The sequence below is a fragment of the Cervus elaphus genome, chromosome 11 (genome assembly GCF_910594005.1).
Source record: "Cervus elaphus chromosome 11, mCerEla1.1, whole genome shotgun sequence".
NCBI lineage: Eukaryota > Metazoa > Chordata > Mammalia > Artiodactyla > Cervidae > Cervus > Cervus elaphus.
This window is the reverse complement of record NC_057825.1, coordinates 98,634,987-98,659,443: the sequence shown is the minus strand read 5'-3', so window position 1 is coordinate 98,659,443 and position 24,457 is coordinate 98,634,987. Positions and strand designations below refer to the sequence as shown.

Sequence of the window (24,457 nt, the reverse complement as noted above, 5' to 3'; positions counted from 1 at the left end):
TACACCAATTTGTGACTGTATAAAGGCTGCCAAGAAATTGAGCAATTGAGGGAAAATCTAACAAAAGCACAATTTAATCCTGAACTATGCATATATTTGTAAAAAAATCTCTGGTTTTAGCATACTGACAGACAAAGATAGAGCCACATTAGCCTAGATTTGGCAAACTCTTTGGCTTCTCTTTTGTCTTGCCTAAGTTACATAAAAGAATATGTCTTTTGGGGGCTACAACAGATACATTTCAATCAAGAAACCCGTGGCAGGACTAATTTTATGATATCACTATGAATTCTACAAGGGCAGTATTATGAAAACTAACGGTATCAGCGATGATGAGTCAGATAGCATCACCGACTCAATGGACAGGACTTTGAGTAAACTCAGGGAGACAGTGGAGGACAGGGAAGCCTGGTGTGTTGCAGTCCATGGAGTTGCAAAGAGTCAGACATGACTCAGCGATTGAACAAGAACAATGGTATCTGCAACTTACTAAGCTGTCCACCTATTACCTGTTATGTGCTCCATTCACAATAAACTATTAATAAACCTTTGCATATTTTTAGACATTATTTAGCCTTGAGGTTTGAAACTGCTCCCTGACTAGCTGCCCTGACAGCAGAAAATTTTTCTCTTGGTAAACAGAGGGTGAAAGATTTAAGTGATATCATTTAGTGTCATTATTCAGTCGCTAAGTCGTGTCCAACTCTTTTTGACTCCATGGACTGTAGCACACCAGGCTCCTCTGTCCTTCATTATCTCCCAAAGTTTGCTCAAATTCATGTGCATTAAGTCAGTGATGCTATCTAACCATCTCATCCTCTGCCATCTCCTTCTCCTTTTGCCTTTCATCTTTTCCAGCATCAAAGTCTTTTCCAATAAGCTGGCTCTTTGCATCAGGTGGCCAAAGTATTGGAGCTTCAACAACAGCCCTTCCAATGAATATTTGGGGTTGATTTCTTTTCGGATTGACTGGTTTGATTTTCTTTCAGTCCAAGGGACTCTCAAGAGTCTTCTCCAGCACCACAGTTTCAAGGCATAAATTCTTTAGCACTCAGCCTTCTTTATGGTCCAACTATCACATCCATACATGACTACTGGGAAAACCACAGCTTTGACTAGATGGACCTTTGTAGGCAAAGTGATGTCCCAGCTTTCTAATATGCTGCCTAGGTTTGTCATAGCTTTTCTTCCAAGGAGCAAGTATCTTTTAATTTCAAGGCTGCAGTTACCATCTGCAGTGATTTTGGAGCCCAAGAAAATAAAATCTGTCACTGCTTCCACTTTTTCCCCTTCTATTTGCCATGAAGTGGGAGGACCAAGTGCCATGATCTTAGTTTTTTTAAAATATTGCCTCTCTCTCTACTCACTGTCTTTGAGGTTAAACAGTGTTATTTGATAGTGTTATATATGACATTCAAGTCTTTTCTATTTAAGAAAAGACTTTCTATTTCTATGTATTTCTATGAAATACACCAATGTATCCCATCAAGTAACCTGATATACATACATATACTGTATGATAATTTATATCTAAAAGACCAGTGGTAGGTGGTCTAATGAACACTGAACTCCACAGAAAAATGAACTATAAAAGAAGGTATTTTCTTTTCACAAAAAGCAAGAGATCACAGTAACTAAAATATTTTCAATTCCACAATTAAGAACTTACTCTTTCTCCAGGTTGGCTACAACACCATTTACATAATCAGTATCTGTCTGGGAGAGAAAAAAAAAAATTACACCAACATTCATGTTTCTATGTTTTTATATCTTTATTTCACATTTGATTTAACTTTTAAATCTGAACTTAAAGTTAAATAAATGATTAAAACATTCATTGGAAACACGAAATTTTCAGACAACTTATGGGATTTGCATAAGTTGTACTCTACTTTATGGCCCTGTTATATATCACTGAGTACTTACCAATACAATAAGCAGATTCTTAAGTTTTTATTGCTTTCAATTGTCTGTGTCTCCGTTCAATTCAGTAGAAAAAAGTGAGCACAGAAACTATTTCTACTTCTGCAACATCCAAACTATAAGTAGTGAATAAATACCAGACACAGCACGCAACAGGGAAAGAATTTCCACTTGGAATCATAAAATCTAGGTTCAAGATTTGTCTCCCGAGCTACCGGTCTATGTAATCTAAAGTCTCTATGCTGAGCCTCAGCTTCCTATCCTATTTAAAAGAAAAAAAGAGTGGGAGGAGATAATATCTCAGAGACTATGACATTAAATGATAAAACTAGGTAATAAAAAGCTGTGTTATTCTTTATTACCGTTATTATTTTATTTTTAGGCTGATAATGAGAATCCAAGTCAAGAGTGTGTTAACAAATCAGAAAAAAAGTTTAACAAACCTGTCAACTTCTAAAGTATATACAAGTGGACAGCCAATACTCCCAAACACTTTTAACTACAGTGACAGCTTAAAATGCTCAATTGTTAAAAGGAATCAATGATATATATAGTATGATCTATGTTACAAAGGCTGCCAAAACACTTCATACTTGAGGAAAACAAAACACACCTGAAAAGATAAAGCTTTAAGCCTGGATATTACAAAACCACTGAATTTAAAAAAAAAAAAAAACTGTTTTAGGGGAAGTCTTTTTGGAAAAGTATTTCAACTGTAATTTCTATTCATTGAAAGTAACTCCTATTTTATTGCTAAAGACATAAGAATGAGGCAACGTATTAAGAACATAGCCTTCAAATTCTTAACAAAGAATTATGGGAATACAACCAACACACAACTCAAAACCCTCCGTCCTTCCCCTACACAAACCCAAACACACCTCACCCCTCATCAGGCTATGATTTTGGAGAACACAATCAATTCTGGTTTGTATAACCTTTAGTGAGTTTACTAATACCTGAAATTCTATTTGATAAGCATTTATTAAGAGCCAGTGATTTGCCTATCCAAGGAAATGGGAATACAAGACAAAGAAGAGCAGCTCCCTATCCCAGGAGGCCGTCCAAGAGGCTGGCCAAGAAGAATAGGCTTATGTAAACACAGATCTATCATATAATGTATAATAAAACACAAAATGCAAGTGATCCATATCTAAAAGTACACATAACCCTTATGTTGCACATTAACTGACATTAAGTAGTAAAAGATTCATTTAAAGGACTATATAGTCTTTGAGATTTTGGAGGCTTCATTGCTTTAAATTTAAAGAACCTTTTCCCTGAAATCTTTTTTATAAAGGTCTGTGGAGATTTTTTAAGATTTTTTTTTTTAATGTGGATCATTTTAAAGTCTTTATTGAATTTGTTACATACAGCTTCTGTTTTGTTGTTTTATTTTAAGTTGAGAGGCTTTGTGGGATCTAGCTCCCTGACCAGGGATGGAACCCACCCCTCCTACACCGGAAGGTAAAGTCTTAATCACTGTACTGCCAGGGAAGTCCTACATGAAGACTTTCTAAAAGGTAATACTGTTACCCAATTATCAGAATGCATCTCTGAATCTATCACTGAAATATGTTTATTCCAAGGGTATGTAAGCGATATGATATGGTTGAGATAGGTGGTGGAAAAGAGTAGACATACATTGAAAAGAAGAAAGAGCATTTCCCCCTCTTGGAATATCAAGTCTTTTTTATGGTAAAGCAAAATTATTTTAATTAAAGCCAAAAGATGTATAAATACATACTGAAACATGGATGAACCCTGAAAACACTAGGCTAAGTGAGAGAAGCCAGTCACAAAGGACCACATACAGTTTATAACTGTACTTTTACAAACTGTCCAGAATTAAAAAAAAAATCTACAGAGACAGAAAGTAGATTAGTGGTCTATTAATTAGTGTCTAAGCCTAGAGGGAAAGCAGTATTAATGAGTAATGGCTAAAGGATGCCAAAATTTCTTTTTTAGGTGATAAAAAATGTTCTAAAATTGATTGAGATGATGGCTATAGAACTCTGATTTTAAATAGGTGAACTGTATGTTAGGTGAATTCCAAATAAAAATCAAAAACATAAAACCAAGAAAAAAGTTCAATGTAGAAAAAGAAGGATTTCAGACTGTGCATACTGAACTGTGGGTCAGCTTCTCTTAGGGATATATAAGGAAAAGTTTAAGAAGCATAGAAGCAGGTTCAAATAAGTCACTAATACTGACAATTCACCACTGTAAAGTCACATATACATAATAATTCATCAACATATATGCTTGGCTTAAGAATCAATTTTACCAGTAGTGTATAAATTAGATGAAATGAGAGTAACAAATTCCAATCTTTATCTTAAATCAATAATTTATAAATTATTCTTTGCCAAATGTCACGGCAGTAAGGAAATTTCGGCAGTCAAAATACTTCACAGAAACTTTTGATTAAACTCAATTAATTATAAAATATATCACTTTTGAATATGCTATAGCTCTTGTGTTCTGTAATACTGCAAAGAACAAATATGTGAAACAGAAGTCTGAGTAAAAAGATACTTCTACAAATAAATTATAGAAACTTATTTATAATGGTCTAATGAATAAAACAGAATGTTAGAGGCAACCTCCTATGAAGAAATAAACATATCAGAGAATTTTAACAGGTACCAGCTGTAAAACAGTTACTCAGATGAAAAGAAGAAATTTTAAGCACTAGATCAAAAAGAACATAAAATTAAAAAGACTGAATTTTAAATCACTTGAAGGTAAAAACTGTCTTTAAAAAACTAATTTTATGTTTAAAGAACATTTTTTAAATGTCCTTTATATATGGACAGAGGAGCCTGGCAGGCTACGGTCCATCAGGTTGCAAAGAGCTGGACACGACTAAAACAACTTAGTACACACACACATATGTAAATTTACTACCTTCTACTCATTTCATTCCACAAATATTTACTTAGTGTCTACACCATAAGCAGGGATATTTATATCCACAGCACATCCATATCGTCAAACTCTGAGCGCATGCATGCTCAGGTGCTAAGTCGCATCTGACTCTGCAACACCATGGACTGTAGCCCGCCAAGCTCCTCTGTCCATGGGATTTTCCAGGCAAGAATGCTGGAGTAGGTAGCCATTCCCTTCTCCAGGGAATCTTCCTGACCCAGGGATCAAACCCAGGTCTCCTGCATTACAGGCAAATTCTGAGCCACAAGGGAAACCCTTAGACAGGGTATGTGTAAGATAATCCACTGGAATACGTCACAGTGTAAATTTTTCTATTTTGGATATATTTTAGAGGGTATAATATACTATTATTAGTATACACGTGTACAGCCTGGGAGTATGGGATCAATGAGATGCTGAGCAGGAAGGCTGGGCTCGCAATGCTATACTGGGTGAGTCCTGGTGAGATAGAAAGGTTGAACTAGCCAAACAGGCCACCAGGTGGTAATGAAAATAGGCCACAGAAATAAGAATGCCATCAGCCACCTTTTATGGTTACCTTCTAAATAACTCCTGCTGGCTTTCCATCATTCCGTTGATAGCTTTCCTGCTGTCCTCTATCCTTGCTCCTAGTGGCTACATTTTCTTCCAGTTATGGGTCCCTTTTTTTGGCTCCTTGGCATGCAGGATAACAATAATAAATTCTTATTTGATACTGGACATCACAAATGGACAGGGCATCCCTGGTGGCTAAGTGGTAAAAAAAAAAAAAAAAAAATCTGCCTGCCAATGCAGAAGACGTGGATTCAATCCCTGAGTTGGGAAGATCAGCTAAAGAAGGAACTGGCCACCCACTCCAGTATTCTTGCCTGGGAAGTCTGGGAAATCGAACCAGTCAATCTTAGGGGAAATCAACCCTGAATATTCATTGGAAGGACGGATACCGAAGCTCCAATGCTTTGGCCACCTGATATGAAGAGCTGACTCATTAGAAAAGACCCTAATTCTGGGAGAGATTGAAGGCAAGAGGAGAAGAGGGCAACAGAGGATGAGATGCTGGATAGCATCACTGACTCAATAGACAGGAGTCTGAGCAAACTCCAGTAGATAGTGAAGGACAGGGAAGCCTGGCGTGCTGCAGTCCATGGGGTCATAAAGAGTCGGACACGACTTAGTGACTGAGCAACAATAAACAACTAAAAAGCTGGCCAAAATATATGATCCAGTTGTTCTCAGACAGTGGACAGCAGACTGTGCAGGATGGATCTCCGAAAGAGAACTGAGCATCACGATTGTCCCGACTTCTACCTGGAGACATTTCCAGATCATGTTGCAGGAAGGGAAACCTGAAGACAGCAGCTGGAGAGTGCAGAACAGACTTGCCAAAAGGAGGCTGACTGCTGCACAGAAAATGATGGTGCCCTTGCGTGTGTGTTGGGTGGGGACCCAGTGAGAATTCCAGAAAGATAATGTGTACAAGTGACAGAAGGATTAAAATGACAGGCATGTGCCACAATGGGTTGGCAGCTCATAATAAACTGCAGATCTACCAATGAAGGTAACAAGTACCACAGTTGGCTTGTAGTTTCTAAAATAGTCAAGCTGTCAACCTAAAGGATATCAGTCCTGAATATTCATTGGAAGGACTGTTGCTGAAGCTGAAGCTCCAGTACTTTGGCCACCTGATGTGAAGAGTTGACTCACTGGAAAAGAATCTGATGCTGGGAAAGATTGAAGGAGAAGGGGGCGGCAGAGGATTAGATGGTTAGATAGCATCACTGACTCAACGGACATGAATTTGAGCAAACTCTGGGAGATAGTGGAGGACATGTAACCTGGCGTGCTACAGTATATGGGGTCACAAAGAGTTGGACGCAACCGAACAACTCAATAAAAGTCTCCGAGTTCATGAAACACAAGAAAAGCAACTATCATCAGTTCAGTTCAGTCGCTCAGTCATGTCTGATTCTTTGTGACCCCATGAATCGCAGCACGCCAGGCCTCTCTGTCCATCACCAACTCCCGGAGTTTACCCAAACTCATGTCCATTGAGTCCAGCTATCTCATCCTCTGTCGTCCCCTTCTCCTCCTGCCCCCAATCCCTCCCAGCATCAGGGTCTTTTCCAATGAGTCAACTCTTTGCATGAGGTGGCCAAAGTACTAGAGTTTCAGCTTCAGCATCAGTCCTTCCAATGAACACCCAAGACTGATCTCCTTGCAGTCCAAGGGACTCTCAAGAGTCTTCAACACCACAGTTCAAAAGCATCAAGAACTGTCACAGATAGAAGGAAATTAAGGAAACAGAATAACTAAATGCAATGTGATATTTTGGCTTGTACGCTGGAATAGACAAATGACCTTAGGTGGAAAAACATGGAATCTGAATCATGTCTACAGTTTGGCTAATAACAGTATGTCAAGGTTAATTTCCTGGTCTTAATTATTCAAATGTGGCTACATGAGTTATTAACATTAGAGTCAGTGCAGTGAAGGGGATATTCTGCATCACTTTTCCAACTTTTCTGTAATTCTAAAATTATTTCCAAATAAAGTATTTTAAAGTGACTTATTGGAAAAGACTCTGATGCTGGGAAAGATTGAGGGCAAGAGGAGAAGAGGGGTGACAGAGGATGAGATGGTTGGATGGCATCACTGACTCAATGGATATGAGTTTAAGCAAACTCTGGGAGATGGTAAAGGACAGGAAAGCCTGGCATGCTGCAGTCCATGGGGTGGCAAAGAGTTGGACACAGCTGAGCAACTGAATAACAACAAAAGTGCCTTCAAAGAAAAAAAAGCCAGTCAGGCATCTTTTCTACTTAGAGCTCTCAAATGACTTTGTACATCAGCAGTTTGCAAAACAGACCCACTCTTTGTTTTCATAAACTAAAACTTTACTGGAACACAACCCCACCCTTTTATTTACATATTGTTTCTGGCTGTTCGGGGGGCTACAATAGCAGAGTGGAGCAGTTGCAACAGAGACTGAATGTCCTGCAAAGCCTAAAACATTTGTCATGTGGCTCTTTACCAAAAATAAAAACTTTTTGTCAGTTCTCTGCCTGAGGGTAAAAGTCACATTCTCGTGATGGCCTGGAGAGTCCTAAGCGATCTGGGCCAACCCACTCCTCCACGGCTGCCCACTGCTGAGCCCCTTACCTTCTCTGCTCCAGTCACAGAGGCCTCTCCACACAGGCTGGTCCACAAAATATGCCAAGCAGCACTCTCACCTCAGGGCCTTTGCACACACTGCCAGTCCACTTGGACTGCTCGGCTGCTGCACCCTTCAGGTCTTTGCCCAAAGGTCCTGATCACTCAAATAAACCATCCTTTGGCAACCTGGTACTTCCTTTATTATTCACTCTGATTTATTCTCCACAGCATTCACTACCATATTATTGATATGTATTTGCCTTTTTATCTGTCCTTGACAATGTAAGTTTCATTGGGCAGATGCTTTGTTTCATTCAATGTTATGTCTAACACCACTGTTTTGGTAAATAACTACAAGCAACTTTTATAGGACATATAGATACACACACACACACACTTTCTTCCTGACCAGAATTTGTGTGATTTATAATCAATGCATAAGTATTTGTGTTGTGTGTGTGTTAGTCACTCAGGTGTGTCTGACCCTTTGCGACCCCATGGACTTAGTCCACCGGGCTCCTCTGTCCATGGAATTCTCCGGGCAAGAATAATGGAGTGGGATGCCATGCCCTTCTCCAGGGGATCTTCCCAACCCAAGGATCAAACCCAGGTCTCCCACACTGCAGGAAGATTCTTTACTGTTTGAGTTACCTTGGAAGCCCAACATCTTAAAATCTAGCTGCTATGACAACACTGAAATACAAAGGATCATAAGAGACTACTACCAGCAGCTCTATGCCAATAAAATGGACAACTTGGATGAAATGGACAAATTCTTAGAAAAGTATAACTTTCCAAAACTGAACCAGGAAGAAATAGAAGATCTTAACAGACCCATCACAAGCAAGGAAATCGAAACTGTAATCAAAAATCTTCCAGCAAACAAAAGCTCAGGACCAGATGGCTTCACAGCTGAATTCTACCAAAAATTTAGAGAAGAGCTAACACCTATCTTACTCTAACTCTTCCAGAAAATTGCAGATGAAGGTAAGCTTCCAAACTCATTCTATGAGGCCACCATCACCCTTATTCCAAAACCAGACAAAGATGCCACAAAAAAAGAAAACTACAGACCAATATCACTGATGAACATAGATGCAAAAATCCTTAACAAAATTCTAGCAAACAGAATCCATCAACATATTAAAAAAATCATACACCACGACCAAGTGGGCTTTATCCCAGGAATGCAAGGATTCTTTAATATCCGTAAATCAATCAATGTAATACACCACATTAACAAATTGAAAGATAAAAACCATATGATTATCTCAATAGATGCAGAGAAAGCCTTTGACAAAATTCAACACTCATTTATGATTAAAACTCTCCAAAAAGCAGGAATAGAAGGAACATACCTCAACATAATAAAAGCTATATATGACAAACCCACAGCAAGCATCACCCTCAATGGTGAAAAATTGAAAGCATTTCCCCTGAAATCAGGAACAAGACAAGGGTGCCCACTCTCACCACTACTATTCAACATAGTGTTGGAAGTTTTGGCCACAGCAATCAGAGCAGAAAAAGAAGTAAAAGGAATCCAGATAGGAAAAGAAGAAGTGAAACTCTCACTGTTTGCAGATGACATGATCCTCTACATAGAAAACCCTAAAGACTCTACCAGAAAATTACTAGAGCTAATCAATGAATATAGTAAAGTTGCAGGATATAAAATTAACACACAGAAATCCCTTGCATTCCTATATACTAACAATGAAAAAACAGAAGGAGAAATTAAGGAAACAATACCATTCACCACTGCAACAAAAAGAATAAAATACTTAGCAGTATATCTACCTAAAGAAACAAAAGACCTATACATAGAAAACTATAAAACACTGATGAAAGAAATCAAAGAGGACACAAACAGATGGAGAAACATACCGTGTTCATGGATTGGAAGAATCAATATTGTCAAAATGGCTATTCTACCCAAAGCAATCTATAGATTCAATGCAGTCCCTATCAAGCTACCAATGGTATTTTTCACAGAACTAGAACAAATAATTTCACAATTTGTATGGAAATACAAAAAACCTCGAATAGCCAAAGTAATCCTGAGAAAGAAGAATGGAACTGGAGGAATCAACCTGCCTGACTTCAGACTCTACTACAAAGCCACAGTCATCAAGACAGTATGGTACTGGCACAAAGACAGAAATATAGATCAATGGAACAGAATAGAAAGCCCAGAGATAAATCCACGAACCTATGGACACCTTATCTTTGACAAAGGAGGCAAGGATATACAATGGAAAAAAGACAACCTCTTTAACAAGTGGTGCTGGGAAGGCTGGTCAACCACTTGTAAGAGAATGAAACTAGAACACTTTCTAACACCATACACAAAAATAAACTCAAAATGGATTAAAGATCTAAATGTAAGACCAGAAACTATAAAACTCCTAGAGGAGAACATAGGCAAAACACTCTCCGACATAAATCACAGCAAGATCCTCTATGACCCACCTCCCAGAATATTGGAAATAAAAGCAAAACTAAACAAATGGGACCTAATGAAACTTAAAAGCTTTTGCACTACAAAGGAAACTATAAGTAAGGTGAAAAGACAGCCCTCAGATTGGGAGAAAATAATAGCAAATGAAGAAACAGACAAAGGATTAATCTCAAAAATATACAAGCAACTCCTGCAGCTCAATTCCAGAAAAATAAATGACCCAATTCAAAAATGGGCCAAAGAACTAAACAGACATTTCTCCAAAGAAGACATACAGATGGCTAACAAACACATGAAAAGATGCTCAACATCACTCATTATTAGAGAAATGCAAATCAAAACCACAATGAGATACCATTACACGCCAGTCAGGATGGCTGCTATCCAAAAGTCTACAAGCAATAAATGCTGGAGAGGGTATGGAGAAAAGGGAACCCTCTTACACTGTTGGTGGGAATGCAAGCTAGTACAGCCGCTATGGAAAACAGTGTGGAGATTTCTTAAAAAACTGGAAATAGAACTGCCATATGACCCAGCAATCCCACTTCTGGGCATACACACTGAGGAAACCAGATCTGAAAGAGACACGTGCACCCCAATGTTCATTGCAGCATTGTTTATAATAGCCAGGACATGGAAGCAACCTAGATGCCCATCAACAGATGAATGGATAAGGAAGCTGTGGTACATATACACCATGGAATATTACTCAGCCGTTAAAAAGAATTCATTTGAACCAGTCCTAATGAGATGGATGAAACTGGAGCCCCTTATACAGAGTGAAGTAAGCCAGAAAGATAAAGAACATTACAGCATACTAACACATATATATGGAATTTAGAAAGATGGTAACGATAACCCTATATGCAAAACAGAAAAAGAGACACAGAAATACAGAACAGACTATTGAACTCTGTGGGAGAAGGGGAGGGTGGGATATTTCAAAAGAACAGCATGTATACTATCTATGGTGAAACAGATCCCCAGCCCAGGTGGGATGCATGAGACAAGTGCTCGGGCCTGGTGCACTGGGAAGACCCAGAGGAATCGGGTGGAGAGGGAGGTGGGAGGGGGAATCGGGATGGGGAATACGTGTAAATCTATGGCTGATTCATATCAATGTATGACAAAACCCACTGAAATGTTGTGAAGTAATTAGCCTCCAACTAATAAAAAATTAAAAAAAAAAAAAATCTAGCTGCTAAAAACATTACAGGCCAAAAATACTTCTGAAGCACCAAGACAGTTACCTGTGATTTAAATTCAAGAATAGAAACAACTAATAATAGGCAGATCATCAGCAAGTCTGCAAAAGGCTTGAGCACTATACTCAATAATGGAAAAGATTGTGAAAAAGAACATATATATATATGTATGTATATATATATGTATCATTGAGTCACTTTGCTATACAGCAGTCATTAACATAATTCAACTATACTTCAGTTAAAAGTAATTAAATAAAAATAAAATGAAAATATAGAAATGATAAAGGCAATAAAACTAAGAGTTATCTTTGATCTTTTCAAAGAACTGACAATCAACTGAACAGCATAACAAGAAGTATTTCTACTTTACCTGATGGCCAGTGAGCTGGAGATCTCAGAGCGGGAGGAAATGGGGAACAGAAAGGAAGGGCAATGGGGGTGGGGTAGGAAGAATGAAGATAGGAGATTGCTGTTTAGTATAAGAAACCTTGAGGAACTTTTGGACTCTTGTGCGTATATAGCTTAAATGCACTTAGCTTTGTGCATATATAACTAAAACAAATTTGTCAAAAAAAGAAAAGGGTACAGAAAAAATTTTTCTGGTGTAATGCCAGACTACAAGTTAAGGGCACAATCTACTGTCTAATGGATTTTTTTTAATCTCCTCCAGTACCTTCCTCATTTTAGTACTTCGATAAATACTAGTTCAGTGAGTGAAAGATGACTTAGAGTGAAATCTGCTCTTTTGCCTCTATAGAAAAAGATGACAAACAGGTAACGATGCGAGTGTGAGAAAATGTTAAGTCTAGCGATGGCCACTGTTTCTGAGGACACCACACACGTCGGGTGCTTTGGGGTGGAAGGAGGTTCTGAAGCATTCAGGTCAGAAGCCCAGACTGAAATCACACTGGAGGGTCTAACCAGCAAAGACTGAACCACTCACGCAGAGCTCACGCAGGAACACGGCGCTGACATCACACACTCACCAATGAGAGACAGGCAGGAATGCAAGCTCCATTTCCGGTAAACCAAAACTAACAACCAACATTCTCAAACTCTAAAGGAACCCAGTTTGGTTCCAGTAATCCAAGGTAACATGCAGAATCATGAAGACTAGCTATATTTGCAGGAAGCAGCCAGACTCTGTGGCAGTTACAAAGGCATGGTCTTTGATCAAAAAAATAAAACAAATCACCAATTAGCCTGTTCCTCCTCCTCCTATAAATCAGGAGTCTAGAGAAAAAAGCCATTTCCTTCAATGATGATTCATAAAGAAGGAACCAACACAGCAACTATGGAAAAATAAAAGAAAGAAAGAAGAGCTTCAACAAAACTTGTGAACAAAAGTAACTATGTCAATAGACACAAAACAGGTGAGAAATGAGGACCAAATACTTCCTCATTAATTTAAAAGAAAAACACACCCAGTTGAAGCTGTTGTAAAGCAACTGCAGGTAGTAAAAATGATTGGAATGATTCTAAAATATACACAGAAATGCAAAAGACCTAAAGTCTCTAAAATAATCTTGAAAAGAAGAGAATTGGAGGACTTAACTTATCTGACTTCAATACTTCAAAGTTATAGTCATTAAGAGAGTGAGGAGTTTGTATAAGCATCAATCCACAGATCAATGGAATAAAACAAAAAAAGACCCACACTTATAGGATCACTGGATTTTCAACCAAAGCACCAAAGAAATCCAATGGGGAAAGGAAAGTGTTTCAATACCTGGTACAAGAGTAAATGACATCTATATAAGAAACAGTGAACTTTAACATGACCAAAAAATTACCACTAGATGGACTATAGACCTAAAGGGCAAGTTGAAGCGTGAATTTTTCAGAGAAGAAAATCGTTATGATTTAGGGGGAAGCAAGGGTTCCTTAAGTCATGGAGAGCAACAATCATAACAAAAAACATTGATAAATTAAACTTCATCAAAATGAAACAGTTGTGCTCACTCAGATAAGGCAAAAAGAGGCACAGACTCCCACAGATTGGGAGAAACACTCACAGGATCACATATTTACAAAGGAATGGCATCCATTATATACAAAGAACTCTGAAAAACTCAGCACCACTATCCAAATGTCTTAATGGGCAAGGTTCAAATAGTGATGGATAAATAGAGATGTGATAAATAAAAACACTAAGACATTAGTAGAATTTAGGTAATATGTAAATAGGTATTTACTGTAAAATTCTATCAATTTTTTTGTATGTCTTAAAGTTTTCATAATAAAAGGTACCATTCAAAAGTTCTTTCTGGAAATTAAAGAAGACCTGACTCTATATACGTAAAGAATATATCATGTGCCAGGGAAAATGATCCACACATAGTGGTTAAAATCAAGACATATTATAGCAAAATTAGTAGGCTTTAAAACTGAAAAAGAATCTTTTGGGCAATCAGACTAAATATGGATTACTTGTAGCAAAAAATAAGAAAGCTGGAATAACATCTGTCTAGTTTCAGCAACAGCACTATACTGCTCCCCTAACCTCCTAAGGAAAAAAAAAACTCCTCACACGAACCTTTTTTGAGGAAAACGAGAAAATGAACTTTAACTAACAGGTTTAGGTAGGCTACACAAATAAGTAGATGGGGTTTCTAGGCGGAGCTAGTGGCGAAGAACCCGTCTGCCAATGCAGAAGATGTAAGGGACACGGGTTCAATCCCCAGGTTGGAAAGATCCCCTGGAGTAGGAAATGGCAACCTGCTCCAGTATTGTTAGAAAAATTCCATGCACAGAGAAGCCTGGTGGGCTATAGTCCCTGGGGCTGCAAGTGGGACACAATTGAGCACACATACCAAGTAAGTAGATACACTATGAATCATGAGGACCAAACTTCTCATCGTTGGAGAAAAAGAGATAAAATTAAGGAACGATTTCGGAGGCTAGGATAAACCCTGTGGTATTGGGCTGTACCTACAAACAGATGCACACAGGATGTACACAGATGTACATATGTGTGAATGCCTGTGTAGGTATGCATACACATACTTCCTAGCTCTGGCCACTGAAAAGACCAGAAGCAATGATTCCTCAAGAACAAGGAGCATATCTGGAACCCAGGTCTTGGTTTCTATTACCATTCTCCAAAAAAAAAAGGGACCAGCTTTCTTGGGGATGTAATGTGTTGGCCAAAAGTTCATTCAGATTTTTTCGTCCATTATGGCCACGTAAGATGCTGACATTTGGGGAGATTGGCTACAGGATATCTGGGAACTCAGTATAACTTCTGCGATTTTCCTACAAGTTGAAGATTATTTCAAAATAGTTTTTAAAAATGAAATGTGAAACTTCCCCCCAAAATAACCAATGCAAAAAACAAAAAACCCCTACCAACAAGAAAATTTAAGAACACTCTTGGTCATCTCCTTGGTCAAAGAGGAAACACAAACCAAAATCACAGATGGTGCAGGGTAGGGGTAGGAAATTAATAGATACAAGGAATATAGCCATTTATAATAACTTTAAATGGACTGTAATCTGTAAAAACATTGAATCATTCTGTTGTACACAAGAAACTATAACACTATAGATAAACTATACTTCAATTTAAAAAAATCATGGACTTAAGAATTGAAACATTTCACATTAGAACCTATGGGATACAGCGCTAACACAGTACTCAAAAGAAAATTTATATTAGTTCTTATATCAGCAAAAGGAAATAATAAATAGCAAATAATAAATCAGTAGCATCTGGGTCAAGATGTTTGCAAAGTATAAAATGGAACCAACAAAAGCAAAAAAAATTAATAGTGTTAAAAGCAGACATTAATAAATTAGAAAACAAAAGAGAGAAATAATAAACCTAAAAGATGGTTTAGAGGATAATAAATAAAACCAGATCCATGAGCTAACCCATTAAAGGAGAAGGGCATACAAATACAAATGCATAAACTAAGAAATTAAGGAGAAATCATCACAAAAAGAACAGAAGTTACTTTGCTCCACTCTATACAAAGCAAATTTTTAAACTTTTATAAAATGAACCACTTTCTAGGAAGGCATTTTATCAAAACGGACAAGAAATCTAAGTAGCTGTTACTGTTCTAACATGAAAATCTGCTAGTATTATATCATCTATGTAGAAATGGGGAGAAAAATAATACATCCATGCCTACACTCGTGAAGTACCTCTGAACGGGTAAACAACCATCACAGGTGAGGGGGACGTGGAGACTGTCAACCTGAGTGATGTAAGTCAGAGAAGGGCACATACCACACGACATCCCTTACATGCAGAATCTAAAGAGAAATGATATAAATGAATTTATTTACAAAACAGAAACATACTCACAGACTTAAGAGAATGAACTTACCGTCACCAGGGTAGGGTAAGGGAGATGGAGGCGGGAAGGGATAGTCTTGGAGTTTGGGATGGACATGCACACACTGCTATTTTTAAAATGGGCACCAGCAAAGACCTGCCACACAGCATAGGGCATCCCGCTCAATGTTATGTGGCAGCCTGGATGGGGGCAGTGTGGGGAGAGCGGGTACACGTGTATGTGTGGCTGAGCCCCTACAAAGTCCACCTGAAACTATCACAACATGGTTAACTGGCTAATGTCCAATATAAAAGCTTAAAAGAAAAACAACAGGCAAGGGGAACAGCCTTAGAGGAGAGACTTTTTGAGGTATATAAACACACATTTATAATTTTTAAACCATGTGATCCTATTACCTGACCAAAAAATTAACTAAGTAGCAAATAATTTTCCCTTGCAAGTAAAATACAGAACAAAAAATAAAAATCCATAGCAACCGGATCAATTCTCTCTGGTTATTATTCAATTTGTTTTCATTTACAAATTTACCTGCTCTGCAAATCCTGCCCATAGGCCTGCTAACCAACTAGCACCATCAACTCAATTTAAATCAAAGAATTTAAAGAAAGCATACTAAAGGTCTCTGGCACTCTGACTGTAAAACACACACTAGGATGTATACAACAGTAAAACTGGAAACTGAATAAAAAGCAAAACTGTTCTCACGCCAAATATTAAACACTCCAAAAAGCCAGAAATTCCCTAAACTCACCTTTTCAGAGACTACTTTTAGGTATTTTTCCAACATGATGAATTTGTTATTTCATTGTAGAATCACAACTTGAAATCTATTGTTTAGGAACTTAAAAATTAAATATGGCTTTCGGATTGTTTCTAGGCAAACAGGATCTTAGTTGGAACCAACAGAAATTGACTCAGGTAGAATAGTTAGAAAAACAATTTACTGAAGATGAGTGGTTAGAATTCACAGAAGCTCCAGTGAGGTTGAGGAACCAGGCTAGGAAGGTGGCAGAAATAAAGCAGGGCCGGAGCCAAAAATCACAGAATGGTCACAATGCCATAGCTTTCTGCTCCTCACCATCCATCAACAGTCGATGCTCTGGACTCTGCCCCTTAGTCCCTGGAGACCCCAAATCCACCACTGTCCATCACCAGAATGCACTGTCCACAATCTCTGCTTCTTTAGAAAAATACTGCTAAATATATCTTCTAATTTTTTGCTATTGGCATTTAGAAGTATAAACTGATCCACCTTAATAAATCCCCCTCTTAGTTCAAGCAATCTGCCTGTTTTGGAGGGGTTTTCCATGTCATCTGAAAAAAAATGAAGCTCCACACAAAGTCCGGGAAAGGAATAGCCACGTGGCTGAGCTTAGGTCACATGACTGAACGGGTCAAGCAAACATCTGGCATTTTTTAGTTTCCATAGTGGGAGGAAGATACTTTCTCTCAACAAGATTCATTAAATGGGGAATTTTCCAAAGATAAGAAAGGAACATAAAAAAATAATTTTTGCTAACATTCAGAGTATACTGTAGGAAAATATTCTGTCAGAAATGATCATGACAAAAATAATATTATAGAAATGATTGTGAAATAAGAAGAAATACCATAAATCAATAAAAAATATATACATAAAAATAGGAGGCATATAGACAACTAAGTCTCATTGGGATACAAAAATAAGAATTATATTCTAAGTAAAAGTAAACACAAGAATGAAAGAATGAAATAGAAATACCACCCTTGGTTGGTATCACAGATCCTTCAGAGCACGTGGAATTCATTCCTCTCTACTCTTCCTGCAATTTCAGAATGCAGTTAGTGAACTCTCAGTAATGCAACAACAGCCAATTGTTTGAAACCTTGAATTTTCCATAAATGTCTCATCAAAGTAAACCAATGGACATTTAAGGAAAAACCATCAGAGAGGAACAAAGAAATAGAAACACAGCAAATGATTACTTTTCTGTCTCTCCTTTCTTCCCCAAGGGGCATCTTACAGTTCCCCACTTCAAGGAAAAAGCATGAAGAACAGAAAGTCCAACGAGGATGAAGAGACTATGATCTCCTTCACTGTCTATGCGTATTCTTGTCTAGTTTTTTCATTTCTAATTTTCTCCTCACATGTTAAAGTACACCCATGGTAATTCACATTTTTATAAAAGCTGAAAATGTTAGCAAAACACAAATTTACTTTGGCCAATTTACTCTAGGTTAATTTCAAATGGGAGAGTAGGGGACAGTTTCATAAAAGGGATGAGCTGGGAGCTGAAGGAGGAATAAGAAAGAAAAAGGAAGAAGCAACGTTTAGGGTGAGGAGTATCACAAAGGCAACCAAGGACATGCAAGGTCTGTGTAATAAACTGGCGGCAGAATGACTACAGCCCAGACCTACTAACACCATGGTGTGAAGTGAAGCGTGCTCAGTCGTGTCCGACTCTCTGCGACCCCATGGCTATACAGTCCACGGAATTCTCCAGGCCAGAATACTGGAGTGGGGAGCCTTTCCCCTCTCCAGGGGATCTTCCCGACCCAGGGATCGAACCCAGGTCTCCCACACTGCAGGTGGATTCATTACCAGCTGAGCCACAAGGGAATCCCACACTATGATGTAAAGAACCTTTAATAAGCAGACCAGAAACCTGGAAGAGAGGCAGTTTGGAGAAACCACATTAATTTAGTTATGGACAGATTAAGAGCTGCCCATAAAATACTTCAAATGATGTTATCAAGTCGGCAGTTGAAAGTAGAGACTCAAGAAGAAGCTAGAGATCTAGATTAGGAGCCATCCTACAAGACAATCATGGTCAGAGCCACAGAACACGCATTTGGGAATAGTATTAAATGAGTCCCAGGCTACCAGACACTTAGGTGAAAACTCTTAACCAGTGTTGAACCAAATGTGGCGATTAATAATTTTATACTGGGACTTTCCTGGTGGTATAGTATCTTCCAAAAGTGTGATCTCATTGCACCTCCCTGTAACAGTGTTGACCTCTAAGGCATTACTTCCCTTTTAAAGATGAAGAAACTGAGGCTGCCCAAAAAAGCTACCTGCTCCAGTGGCAGAATCCAGACCCTGAACACAGGTCATGTTACTCCAAACCCAGCATTATTATATCTTAGTGATCAGAGAAACAGCTACAGCAAAAGGGTCATGAATCTTCATCGTGGGTTCAAAAGCTATAACAAACCTAGCACATTAAAAAGCAGAGACATCATTTTGCCAACAAAGGTCCATACAGTCAAAACTATGTTTTTTCTAGTAGTCATGTACAGACATGAAAGGTGACCAGAAAGAAGGCTGAGTGCCAAAGTATTGATGCTTTTGAACTGTGGTGCTAGAGAAGACTTTTCAGAGTCCCTTGGACAGCAAGGAGATCAAACCAGTCAATCCTAAAGGAACTCAACCCTGACTATTCATTGGAAGAACTGATTCCGAAGCTGAAGCTCCAATATTTTGGTCACTTGATGCCAAGAGCTGACTCACTGGAAAAGACCCTGGTGCTGGGAAAGACTGAGGCAGGAGATGGGGGAGACAGAGGATGAGATGGCATTACCAACTCAATGAACACGAACTTGAGCAAATTCCGGGAGACAGTGAAGGACAGGAAAGCCTGGTGTGCCGCAGTCCATGGGGTCGCAAAGAGTTGGACACAACTCAGTGACTGAACAACAGCAAGTGTTTCTCTCTGTCTATAAGCTGGGTACAACTTTTCAAATGAGTAAGGATAGTTTTTTATTCTACAGTTTTTAAATTTTAAGGCTCTTTCCCTGATAAAAATCAATACAAGCTCTTTGCAAAAAAGTTCCAACCTTAGGTCCTCCCTGGTGGTAGAGTGGATAAGAATCCACCTGCCAATGCAGGGCACACAGACTTGACCCTTGGTCTGGGAAGATCCCACCCGCCGTGGGGCAACTACGCCATGCCTCACAACCACTGAGCCCGCACGCGCCAGAGCCCACGCTCCCCACAAGACAGGCTACTGCAGTGAGACGCTCCCACGCAGCAACACAGACCAGCACGATCAAAATAAACAAACAGTCATTTTCTTCCATTTTAATTTTACAAAACTACATGGAATATAAAGTGGTTTCTTCCTATAATCCCCATCCTCAAGATATCTGCTACCAACAGTTTCAAGTCCAAGAAAATCTAAAAAGAGGGGATATATGTGTGTGTACACACACACACACACACGCACACGCGCGTATAAAACTGACTTGCTTTACCATGCAGCAGAAACTAACACAGCAAAGTAAAGCAAGGAGGCTTCAATGAAAATTAATCTAAAAAATGGTTTCCAGTCTGTTTCACGAGACCATTTTCTCTATTCACTTTACCAACGCACATTAAGAGCTGTACGAATGCGTCATGTACTGGAATATATTTAAACACACACAGTGTTTCTACTGGATCAATTTTTAGAAGCAGGATGTTAGCTCACAGAGGAAACCTGACATTTTAACAGCTATTGACAAACTGCTTTCTAAAGAGGTTGTACCAATTTCTACCGATATACAATCTGTGATTGACAAATTTGATTAATTAAAATGTACAATTTCTATAACAGACAAAAACATCATAAACAAAGCTCATGCAAAAAACAAACTGGACAACAGAGTTAATTAGACAGTCAGAGTTCACTTATATGAAAATTTCTTATAAATCAAAACTTACAAATGAAAAGGATGAGCAAAGGCTATTCAACATCACTCATTATCGGAGAACTGCAAGTCAAAACCACAGTGAGGAACCATCTCACACCCGTGAGAAGGGCTGCTATCGAAAAGTCTACAAACAATAAATGCTGGAGAGGGTGTGGAGAAAAAGTAACCCTCTTACACTGCTGGTGGGAATGCAAACTAGTACAGCCACTCTGGAGAACAGTGTGGATATTCCTTAAAAAACTAGAAATAGAATGCAACCCAGCAATTCCACTGCTGGGCATGCACACTGAGGAAATCAGAAATGAAAGAGACACGTGTACCCCAATTTTCATTGCAGCACTGTTTACAATAGCCAGGACATGGAAGCAACCTAGATGTCCATTGGTAGACAAATGGATAAGAGAGTTGTGGTAGACATACACAATGGAATATTACTCAGCTATAACAAAGAACGCATTTGAGTCAGTTCTAATGAGGTGGATGAAACTGGAGCCTATTATAGAGAGTAAGAAACAAAGTCAGAAGGAAAAACACCAATACAGTATAGTAATGCATGCATATGGAATTTAAAAAGATGGTAACGACGACTCTATATACAAGACAGCAAAAGAGACACAGATGTAAAGAACAGACTTTTGGACTCTGTGTGAGAAGGCGAGGGTGGGATGATCTGAAAGAACAGCATTGAAACGTAAATTACCATATGTGAAATAGATGACCAAGCCAAGTTCGATGCATGAAACAGGGCACTCAACGCCGGTGCACTGGGACAACCCAGAGGGATCGGATGGGGAGGGTGGTGGGGGGGGGGGGGTTCAGGATGGGGGACACATGTACACCTGTGGCTGATTCATGTCAGTGTACGGCAAAAACCACCACAATATTGTAAATTAATTAGCCTTCAACTAAAATAAATAAGTTAAAAAACAATAATATTATAAATACAAATGGCCCAAATATATATAAACCACTTAATCCAATAGACAAATCCAAATAGACAAATGAAACAAAAGCAATGTATATCATTACCGATCAAATTAGCCAAAATAAACTTAAAGAATAATAATGTTATCTCACAGAACCTGGGGACAGGGTACCAAGCTCTCTCCCAAACTGCTGAAAAGGGACATGAGCAGCTCAGCTTCTGCAGGGCATCTTGCCCAGGTGTGAACATTTAATGTATGTGGACTCCACCCAGTAATTCCACAGTTAGGAACTGATCCTCCATCAGTACCAGCCAAGTGCACAACCATTTATTTACAGTAATGTTCAGTGCAGTGTGAAAACAGCAAAGGTATGAAACAGTCTAAATCTGTCAATCAGAAATTAAATCAAGAATACTAAAAACCATACAGTGGAACGTTACAAAGCCATAACAATGATGGTGTGATAGCTATCTGTTTTAGCTTGGGAAAATGTCCATGATACTAAGAAATATACAGAACAATTCCATTTATATATATGTATACAGTCAGGAAAAATTTCTTAAGATATATGTATTTCATATTTCATATCTCAAGATGTATGTATTTCAAAATAGTGACAGTTGTTATATCTATATGGAGGAGTTAACAGGCAATTTTTCAATATACATTTCTGTAATGTTTTGAACAATATACATGTGTCTATTCTTTATATATAAACAAGAACATTTTCATTTAAAAAGAGACAGGAAACACTGAAAAGTTGGGAATCAGTGGGCCAGAATCGGATGAGGTTATAAAACCTTCTTATGTTCTGAAATTCTATATAATAACTGAGGAAATATTTATTCCAGGGTGCTTCTTCCTCATTAAAAAACTTGCTCAAGATTTACTCTTTCCCCATATCTTTGGAGGAGACTAAAATAAAAGAAACCTAGTATTTATCATTAACATGATGTTTGACTTTTCATTTTTGGACTTTTTAAAATTTATTTGTTTTTAAATGAAGGACAATTGCTTTACAGAACTGTGGTGGCTTCCACCAAACATCAACATGAATCAGCCATAGGTTCACAATAATGTGGCTGCACCTTGGGAGTACAGAGAAGAGGTAGGGAGGACAGAAATGATGAAAACCCCAGCCGAGGCTAAACCTTTCTCAGGGTTCAAAACTCCCAAAACACATCAATGCACATCTCCAAGTTCAGGTCCTGGAGCTAAAAATGGAGACTTGTTTGTAAAGACCTACATATATAATAATATCATCCAACTGACAACAGATATTACCATTCCTGGATTGTGAATACAGAAAGGAAGTGAATGCAAACATTACAAGTTAGATTTATATTTAACTGTCAGATGGAACAGACCACCTAACCTTTACTCATCACATTTTATACAAAAAGTTTATAAGAGCATATTCAAAATATGGCCTCAATTCTCACAGATTATATGTGATAAAAATATATATATATAACAAATAATTACCTCTCCTATGAAGACTACTATAACACAGTCCAACTTCTCTTCAGGATACAGATTATCAATAAGGGAATGAAGAGTTTCTATGAGGTAAGATTTAACTTCTCTCTTCACTGTAGGAATTCCCATTACTATTGAAACTGAAACAAAAAAATGATAATTATATTAAAAGACGTCACAAAGACAATGCAGAAAAACTACACTATTTCAAAATTATACCCTCTCAAGTGGATAGAAAGAATTGGGTGATCGAAATATACTACATTTCAGAAAGAAAAATAGTCAAAGATATGGGGCATACCTATTACACAATAATTCTTTTCCATACAGTTTCTTCATAAGAAAAGCAATAATGTCAAAGAACTGATAAAGATGAAAGACATTAAACCACACAGTAAAAATGGACAGTAAAGTGTAAACAACAGATTTTATGATACAACTAAAACTCAGAAATATTAAACACATCCTAAAAATTAATGTCTCACATGTTATGTATGAGGTGCCCTAAGGAGGACACAACATCCCTTCTGTGACTTTTTTTCCAAATTCATAACCTCAATCTAACCATGAAGAAACGTCAGACAAATACAAACTCAGGGGATACTCCACCAAGACCAGGAAAGAAAGGATGAGGAACTGTCCTTGACTGGAGAAGACTAAGGGGACCTGACAATTACATGAAATACAGGATCCTGAGTTAGATCCTGGGACAGAATAACAGCAACAATAAAATGACACAATCTGAGTAAGAGCCAAGGTTAACAGCATTAACGCTAATTTCCTGGTTTTCATCATCATACTACAGCTACATAGGTGTGAATATTTACAGAAACTAAGTGAGGTAATACGGAAACTGTGTACTATTTGTGCAACTGTAAGTCTAAAATTACAGTCAAGTCTACCATAACTCTTGTTTTGAAGCATTCTTCTGACATGATGAATACACTAGAGAACAATTTGGGCATGACGTGGATTTTATGTTGGCTTTTATACAATTTCCCCCCGGGACAAACACTAGGTGAGCACAGAAAACTGTACCCATGTGGACTGAGTTCAGAAAAGTGACCCAAGCCGGGTAAAAATAATGCACAGCTGTCCCAGTCACTGCTCGCTGAGAACCACACCCGTCTATTTCTGGTGCTACAACTTTCCACCAGAATTCAGTTCACCCACTTTGCACCACTTCATAAACACCTTCCAAGCGGCAGTCCCCCTGAAGCCCACTTTAACAAGCAATCCTCAAGTCCTTTTCACAAGATATTGATAGAATATCATATTTATTGTAGTATTTATGCACTTCTCCTTCATTCAATATGTGCAACATTGTGCCACTGCTTTTATTAGCTTATCTTTTCTTCGTGTGCAACTGACAGTGGTTTTTGAGTGTTGTGATCCTAA

At 38.2% G+C, this 24,457-nt stretch overlaps 1 protein-coding gene across 1 annotated transcript in view; it reads right to left on the bottom strand.

Moving 5' to 3' along the window:
• The window catches only part of MGAT4A (alpha-1,3-mannosyl-glycoprotein 4-beta-N-acetylglucosaminyltransferase A), a 122,425-nt gene that overhangs the window by 35,172 nt on the left and 62,796 nt on the right, over window positions 1-24,457 (bottom strand). The window contains exons 5-6 of the mRNA XM_043918637.1: window positions 23,066-23,199; window positions 1,670-1,716 (exon numbers count right to left, since the gene is read on the bottom strand). Of these exons, the coding sequence (XP_043774572.1) occupies window positions 1,670-1,716; window positions 23,066-23,199 (181 nt within the window). The remainder of the gene's footprint in view (window positions 1-1,669; window positions 1,717-23,065; window positions 23,200-24,457) is intronic.